This window comes from Parambassis ranga, chromosome 2 (assembly GCF_900634625.1).
Source record: "Parambassis ranga chromosome 2, fParRan2.1, whole genome shotgun sequence".
In the NCBI taxonomy this organism is placed as follows: domain Eukaryota; kingdom Metazoa; phylum Chordata; class Actinopteri; family Ambassidae; genus Parambassis; species Parambassis ranga.
Window position 1 is genome coordinate 11,912,281 of NC_041023.1, and position 9,044 is coordinate 11,921,324.

The window sequence follows — 9,044 nt, forward strand, 5'->3', positions numbered from 1 at the left end:
GTAAAAGACATTTTATTGATCACGTTTCTCTTGCATAGGCAAAACTGTCTGTGTGTGGAGGACCTCTTGCTGATTCGCATATCATAAGTTTCGAACCTGGAACCTCTCGCACCTAAACCAACTATGATTCCCCTACACCACCATCCAGCTTTGTTCCCCACCGCAAATGCTTTAAATGTGTTAAGAATTTGAACTGGATCAATCATGATGATTAACCCTAATTAATATGTATCCACTCCAAATGTAACTTTGTAACAATTGTGTGCAGTAAAACTGAAAGTTTAATGTATTTTATTGTGTCAGCCTGAAACCATTCAACCATGTAGTGTAGTCGAACGAGACTGTGCACGGAGATTCAAATACCAACCAATCCATGAACCAGTAACACACACCGCAGTTCATTTTATTCACCACTAGATGTCCTCCTCGAGTACTGTGTCATTGAAGCCTTGAGTAATGAACCTTTTTCTTGAATCATGTGTCGAAGCTTTAACAACGCCTTTTCTTTACTAAAGAAAACACCGTGAATATCAGTTACCTTCCTTCTTCTTTTAGCTGTAACGTTACGCTGGCTCCGGGGTGGCAACAGCCGAAATGTTTGGTGTAAAACTCCCCATCAGCAGCAGCATGAACATTATTCTCCCCAGGGCCGGCCAGTGGCATAGGCAGTACAGGCAAATGCTACGGGCGCCGTACATCCAGGGGGCGCCAGAAATGGAGGAAGAAAAAAAGTGCAACTTCCACTATTCCTAAAACTAGTTGGTATAATGTCTTCAGAAAAGAATAACCTCACATTAATTTAACTGCATAGCAAAGCCTACTAAGTAGTAATAGTAATAACAACAATAATAATAATATAGCCTACTTTCTGAAGACGCCCCCTCCTCCTCTGAACAATGGACTTTACCTGCTACACGGTGTTTTGATTGGTCAACAAGCCACAACATGCCAAAACTTCCCGAACTGTCTAATGTCCAGGGGACGAAACGAGGAAAGAAGAGGAGGAAAAACATGGTTTGCTAATCAATAAATAGCCAGCGCTATCTGTTAGTTTTACCGTCAGCTAATGTTATGGACGAGCCTATTGTTATGGAAATAGTCATGTAACCCCCCCCCCCCCCCATCACTCCTTCCTAAGGCAAACGTGTAAATATGAGATCTATTCAGCAGCTCTTATAAAGTTAATTTACATGGCTATCTGTCGTTTTCCCTTGTTATAGTCAATCAGATTGCTCTTCATAGTTTTGAGCCTAGCTGTTTGTTGTGTTACAGTTCATATAGTCTAAAGTGCGTTTATCATGTTAAACTTTACATCAGTGTTAAAGTGCACATTAATGTCAGAGCATAACTTAGCATTGCCACATGCAGTATTATACTGCAGTTTACTGATTCTTTGCTGTTAATCAGCATTTCACTGTTAAAATTGACATTGGTACTAAGGTAATTTGTATCAGATACAGTACACTGTATATTATACAGTATAGTCTGCATCATGCGTCTATCTCTAGGTTTTTCATTTAGTATTTCATGTTATGTTATTCTTGAAATCATGTGTTTTTTATTAGACTGCTGTCACATACTCCTCTTCTGGCTTCAGAGGCACTGCTGAGGTTCCTTCTCCTGTCACCTCCACCTCAGCAGCACCCCCCAGCACTGATGCAGCATCATCAAGTGCTCCTCCTGTCACCTCCACGTCAGCAGCACCACCCAGCACTTATGTAGCAGCATCAAGCGCTCCTCCTGTCACCTCCACCTCAGCAGCACCACCCAGCACTAATGCAGCAGCATCAAGCGCTCCTCCTGTCACCTCCACGTCAGCAGTACCACCCAGCACTGATGCAGCAGCATCAAGCACTCCTCCTGTCACCTCCACCTCAGCAGCACCACCCAGCACTAATGCAGCAGCATCAAGCGCTCCTCCTGTCACCTCCACGTCAGCAGTACCACCCAGCACTGATGCAGCAGCATCAAGCACTCCTCCTGTCACCTCCACCTCAGCAGCACCACCCAGCACTGATGCAGCAGCATCAAGTGGACCTTCGGTTGCTCCAGTAGTGGGAAGTGAAGCTTGCAGTCATATACATTATCTTGGCAAAACAAGCCATCAGTTCTAAAATAGTAGAACACATTGTGACAGAGATCAAAATATCCAAATATTTCTCCATCATTTTAGACTGCACCCCCTGATTTGAGGAGCAGCTCTCTGTCATAGTCAGGATATTGTCACAAGAAGACATTGCTCAATTAAAAGAGCATTTCTTGGGCTTTCTTGTGGCAGAGCAGTCAACAGGAGAACATTTGTCATCTCTAGGCCTATATTGCATATGTTCAGCATGCATTTCTTTAATTCTAGTATTTTGAATGTGCAATTGCTTTGTTTTAAATAAAAGAATGTGTAAAGCTATTAAGTTTCTTATGAGTATATGTACAATAGCAGAGGAATTTACTGTGGTGCAACAGGGCGTCACCTGAAATCGTACGCCAAATTGGTTAGGGCCGGGCCTGAATCTCCCATTCAGTATTTAATATTTTGTATTTGCCCTGTCGCAGTCTTAACTAAAAAAGGGCATTTCCTGAAGAAAATGCAAGTTTGATTGCTGCAGCTGAAGCATTGCTTTAAATGCTAATGTGAAGGATTGCTCTGAATTTCTGGAGAATCAGAGCAATTCAGAGCTTTGTATGCCTCTGTGTATGCCTCTGTGTCACCCTGGTAACAGCTAACCACTCCAACTTTGAGAACCTTTGAGAACTTTGAGAATTAGAAAATTCTGAATACAATTTTGATAGAGCGGCATCTTGTAAGCGTGTTAAGACTAAAATCTGTAGTCTGTAGCTTGAAATTTGTAGAGGGAGATACATTTGGCAGATGATGATGAAGGATCCATGTTAAAAATGACGCCGAAAGTTAAAGTTGACCCAGAATGCCTTTTATGAGCTGAATGGCTGAAATTGGTCAATGTATGCTGAAGATACGCTGTGCCAAAAAACGGAAGAATAAGAAAGAAGGAGATAAGATAAGATAATCCTTTATTAGTCCCCCGCAGGGGAAATTCACAAAGGATAGGAGAAAAAAGAGGGTAAAGAACAAGAATTTGATTGCCTAGCAGCAATCAAACTAACTAAGGAAAAGACACCACGCTGCTGGAAACTGAAACACTGTTGTCTTGACACCGGACCGTCTCCATGGTAACACCCACTCATTTGCTTAGTTTTGACAGAATATTAACCTGTGAAACGTTTTTGAGTTATAGATAAATGTGTTAAGGATTTCAGTTTTTGTTCAATTTAGGTGTCATGATTTTAATCATGTAAAAAAACTTTTTGTGTTGTTGACGTTGAATGATGACATGTAGAGTCACGGGGGCTGCATGGGCGTGGTTTTATGGGGTTGCACTTGTTGGAGGGAACGAGGTCGCGGCTAACCTTTGAGTCTGTCTGGCTAAGTTTTAATCATTTTAGACATGGTAAGTTTCAGTGCCAGTTCTTGTGTATATACCACATCGCAACAATCACAGCCATGGAATCACTGTTCCAACTGATAGCTTTTGACTTTTAGACAATGTGCGCTAGCTACCAACGGGGTTAGCACAGCGTTAGCTTGCTAGTGCTAGCTTGACGTTCACCCGGAGAAATGAAAAAGGCGCCCTGCTTGTTGTTAACATCAAATTGGCCAATAACACCTTAAGTTGCTGATAAAGCTAACCGGTTAGAGGTAAATTTAACAAAAGAGTCACTTCGTATTTTGGCGGCGGCTTTTATCTTGATGCTACATTTAGCTTTCGAAAGTGGTGTTTTGTGGTTGTCCGTCTGTCCGACTTGACCCGCGAGGTAACGATTTAGGAAGTTAAAGAAATGTCTTAAGAGTTGGCAAAAAGGTCCACTTTAATTTAATTCAAGACCTCTTTAGTCGTCGTTCTTAAAAGTTCAAGGCTGCTGTGACCTTAAGTATGCAATTCCTTACATTTAGCACATTCACAGTTTTGTCTGACTTTAAATTCTTTAAGTAAGAACTGGTGGTTTAATATCATCTTTACGTCCCCTGTTTGACATTCGTAACGCTATAGACTTTTAGGTGAGCGTCATTGCACCATGTGTGGGAGCTCTTTGTCAGTCCTTGTATTTCTCTGAAGAGTGAGAAGAAATATTTTGGCTGAAATATACATATAAACATACACTTGATAAGAATATACATTTAAGTTTATTTCAGTGAACATAAATCTGCACTGCACATAAACTGAAGACACAAGATGGTAATGTTGGTCTTAAATGTAGCTGGTCTTTGGTTGTTGATGTCAGTCTTTGTATCCTATTGGGATCTTTGTATCCTATTACTTGTGCTTGTTTTTTTGTCAGGATATCAACAAGCCCAGAAGCTACAACCAGACCTTTCCTACTGCGAAGCTGTCAAATGGATACACTCTGCCTGAAGGTAAACTGACTCCCAACGCCCTCTTTGTTGGAGGTATTGACACGAAGGTAAGATAAGTTTAGTTCATTTACACAAAAAGATTACACACACATGCTGTATAACAAAAATGTGCAAATAAGTAAAGGAAAATGGTGGTAGTTGTGTATATTGCCAGGAATCCAAATTTGTTTCCACACAATAACAAACACACTGAAAGAGAAAAATCAATCTAATAACCCTGCAGTGCTTTGAGCAATGAATCTCAAATAGTTTCACACTGTATTATCACACAGAAAAAGAAAGGAAACCTGCTTTTGGCCAACATGTTCAATAAAAATAAATGCAGGTATAGTAATTAAAATGTTTTATTCTGACAGTTAAGTTTTCAATTGGCAAGGCATCTTCGAGTATGGGACCACCTAACCTCTGCAGACTGATGCTTTTGGCAAGTAAATGACATTAGGAGAACCTTAGGCAACGACCCAAGCAATATGGGTATGCACTAATAATTTTAGTGCATCTTCAATAGTTGAATGATGCACAGAAATGTCACCCGAGTGAAAACTATTTAAAATTGCTGCTGCAAAGTTCTCTAAAAGTCACTGCTTTGTTTTACATACTGGTGTGAGAATAGACAGGAAGAGAGACATCCAGTTTTTCTAAATTAATTATGACCCTTAGGTGGATGAACAAGAAATGCGAGACCTATTTGCAAGATATGGTGCAATTAAGGAAGTCAAAATTATCACATACCGAGGAGGGATCTGCAAAGGGTGAGTTGTACCCTTGTGTTTCAACATTTTTACAGTGTTTAATGCTCAGTTTTAAAGTTGACAGTGTGTTGCAGTGTTAGATGTACAGCTTGATTAGTCTTACAGTATGATCTCAAAAGTCCTTTTTCATTTCCACTTCATGTGTTATATATGGTATTGTGAGGTTAGATGTTATTGTTTGATTTTTCTAGTTATGGGTTCGTGTACTTCAGCGAAGAAGTCAATATCTCGTCAATCATTGAGGTGAGTTGATATGTGTCTATGTCTGTTGTAGATTTTACTGACTGAGAGTGATATACCCTTTTCTATAAATATTTTTGGTATAGCAACAGATCAGTTTTAAAGGCCGGAAACTCAAGTTGGGCCCCGCTATCATGAAAGAAAGGAGCGCTCGTATGTATTACTTTTGTTTCCCTGTAGAGGATGTTTGGCTTTGCAGATTAGAAGTATTGCCTCTAAATATTAAACTGTTATGTCTTTTTTCCATTTAGGGTCGATGCCATTCCGAATGGTTGGCCAGACCCCTTGGATGAGTCCCACCCAGTACTTATATTGTACTTGCTGCTTACCTATGGGAGGACAGCAGCCACCTATCCTCAACGGAAGCAGCCCATACAATCAGGTATCTCACACACATAAACAAGATATGAGGAATATTATCTCAGTTCGCAGGCAGGCAGGTTGAATTAGAAAAACATTGGCATTATCATTGCTGTCACACACTCTCCTTGTTACACTCTGAAAAATATTATAAATCTTATTTTCTCTGAGGGGTTTGTTTGATGCCCATTATCAGAGCCAAGTGCGAAATAGAGCTACAAGTGAGTGTAATGTGTTAATTTACATTTCAATTTACCAGAAGACACAACAAAAACAATACATCTTGCTTGATGCCATTGGTAATAATACTTGAAGAGGTGATTTGTTCAGATAATGTCAGTGCAGTGCGTGTAAGGATTATGATTATTATATTAATATGAGAGAAACCTTCACATTTGTTCATTCCTTTGCGCCTGTTTTAAGATTTGTAATATGTATTTAAACATCTGTTTAATACCTAAACCTACATGTACTGTGGTGTTAATCTGTATATCACTGGATCTATTAGCAGCCATACTCCTACACCAGCTTTGGAGGGGTCATGATCCCACAGATGCCAGTGAACTACACCCACAATCCCTACACCTACCAGGTACTTGCACACACACACACACACACCAGTTCATCAGCAGTATTGCATGCAGGTTCTTTCAGACACTGGGCATATATCTTCCTATTTATGAGATGCCTGGTTTAGATCCACCTGTCCATGCATACCCTACAATCCACGCTGCACACCCCTCCTGTAGGAGCAAGTTTTGTCTGTTGCCCTCTGTTTGACAGATCATCGCTTTTCCTGCAGACGCACCCTTCTCCACTCTGGACACCAGACCAGAGGACACGGCCTGTCAATCAGGTGATCAAAAAATAAGAGGCACTGTCAGAAATTTTTTTTCCTGCCCGAAGCCTGCAGTATCCATGCATGCCACTAGATGGCGATGTTTAGCCTGTGTTGACTGAACAGACCATGTGAATCAACAATGAATTCCTATGTTCCCTTGTTTCCCAGAGTGGAGTTTGTGCACTCATGGCATATGTTTTTTGGAGCAGCCCTTTTACTTCTTTGGATGATTTTAATTTGTAATGTTATTCTGTCTTCAGAGCTTTGTGGACTGTGCAGTACAGACTATGCTGAATGTGCTGTAGCGGTTTACGCCTACTGATCTAACCTGCCAGGTAAAACACTGCTTCAAAGTGCTTTCATATCTTAGAGTAGGTAGCAATATGTACAGGAGTGCCATTAGTTGACAAGCTTTCATAAACTGCTCTGCCCCTCCTTCATGGAAGGAATGAGTTAATTCATTCTCTGCCTCACATGAATCAGCTGTGTCTAACATAATGTGTTCACTCCCTGTTGCGTTTAGGAAGCCTCAGTTGCTTTTGCAAGTTGAAATGCAGACATGATCAATATCCTGATGTTCCAGACATCTGGATGGAACCCCACTCCTCAGGCTCTTCTCAGAACGCCCTCATCTCTCCTGCCTTGCTTCAGTTGATGAGAGCCATTTTAAACACCAGACTGATCGTGCTTTCCACTTTTACTAATTCGATCCCAGCCACTCTGACCACTATTGGTAAGGATGACCTGTGGTCATCAGCTTTTAACCGACACATTAATCACAGTGACAGTCGCACAAGAAGAGCAGAGCACCCCTCACCATAACAACTGGTCTCTAGGATCACTTTCTTCATTCCTAACTTGTTTTATTTTAAGGTGATTCTTTGCTTATATTATATTTGTGTTTAATATTTGGTATTATTTTTATTGTCTTTCTAGTATGTTTGCCTATGTGAGGGCTCTCTATTTGTAAATAAATACATTACCACTGTCCAGACTACAATCTGGCTGTTTCAGCACTGGGGTATTTTTATTTGTAGTTCAGGGTCTAATGCTCCTCTGATTAAGAATCTTCATTAACTTGTTTACTACAGCATACACGCACTTGGTCATTCTACTGGAGCGCTCACATTTATTTTGTGCTCTTATTTTATTTCATTCTGTGTCAGTTGAGGCAGCAAATGGAAGGTAATTTTGTCACAGTGGAGCACCTCATCAGTATTCCTCATTTTATTGTTTTGGTCTGATGTTTGTCAAATGGTTCCAGGAATTCACACTCAAGGACAATCACAGCATCAATTTTGTTTACCATCCATTACTGATCAATCAACAATAAAAAAGACCTATAAATGGGGCACATACATTTGTCATTTGTTTGGGTTCACTGTTAAATGTTCACCGAATACTCTGTTGTTTAGGTTTTAATCTAGGTGCAGGTGATAGAACACAGAGCATTTTACAGGATTTTCATGTCTTATGTTTTTTTTATGCTTTCTTTTTCCTGTAAGTGCATTCAAGTCTTAATTTATGAGCAGTTTTGTAGCATTTAAAAAGCACATTGGTGTATATGGTGTACAGCACTGATTTTCTTTTTTCAATGTAGGTTTTATAGACATTGATCTCGAGGTCTGGTGTTATTTGAATTCTGTGTCCAGGTAGCCTGCACTCCTCTGTTTCTGTGTTTTCGATTGTGTTGTTTAGCTTGAAGGAAAAAAAATAAAAGTTTAAATATGTTGTAAGATATTTGGTTCTATATCAGTTTGAAAATAAATGCTATTGTGAAGCTTGAGGTTGTGAGTCATGTGGTGATACACGCATGGAGCTACACTAAAGCAGCGTTCCCACTGCTCCTGCTTCTGCTCCTGCTCCCAGACTCTGTAAGCCTGTCTGCAGGTTTTTTCAGTCAGGGTTGAATTGCCTGTCTTCCCTGGCAACAAGCCCCATCATCTCCTGGTCACAGAGCGTTTTGTTTTTGTCACAGTCTGGTGGTGTGACTGGGTTCCCCAGGGTGCCCTGTCCAGCCCTTGGCCACCCACCAGCCCCACCCACATACACCCCCAAAGTCAGACGTTTCTGAATTATGGATAAGTCTGGATAGCTTCTTATGAAATATGAATTTTCCAAAGGAGAACATTAAAAACACAAACACCTCCAGCAGTGATAATCTTTATTAGGAGCCACACATCCACGTGTGGCACGGGTCAGTGTCTATTAGGGGAAACATGTGGAAGTTGCACATCTGCACGATTTCTTTTAACCAAATATATATTGTTGCTTTTCTGAGAATCACTTTGTCAGTAATCACTCGATAATGAGATGCATATAGTTTCACAAAGTGTTAAAAAAAGATCCAACCATGAGCAGCGAGTGAGGAGCATCAGGAAGAAGAGAGGATGAGATAAACCGCCCTCCCTCCCTCCCTCCT

At 40.6% G+C, this 9,044-nt stretch overlaps 1 protein-coding gene across 1 annotated transcript; it reads left to right on the forward strand.

Moving 5' to 3' along the window:
* Positions 1-3,383: 3,383 nt before the first annotated feature.
* On the forward strand, positions 3,384-6,927 carry dazl (deleted in azoospermia-like). Its single transcript, XM_028429423.1, has 9 exons — positions 3,384-3,464; positions 4,354-4,476; positions 5,090-5,181; positions 5,373-5,424; positions 5,508-5,574; positions 5,673-5,803; positions 6,293-6,373; positions 6,584-6,637; positions 6,883-6,927. Exons 1-9 carry the CDS (start codon positions 3,462-3,464, stop codon positions 6,925-6,927), a joined length of 648 nt encoding a protein of 215 aa, XP_028285224.1. The 5' UTR covers positions 3,384-3,461.
* Positions 6,928-9,044: the final 2,117 nt, after the last annotated feature.

Coding starts and splice junctions, on each gene's coding strand:
- dazl (XM_028429423.1), top strand. Junction 5,182..5,372: donor CGAGGAGGGATCTGCAAAGG/GTGAGTTGTACC, acceptor TGATTTTTCTAG/TTATGGGTTCGTGTACTTCA. Junction 5,575..5,672: donor CATGAAAGAAAGGAGCGCTC/GTATGTATTACT, acceptor TTTTCCATTTAG/GGTCGATGCCATTCCGAATG.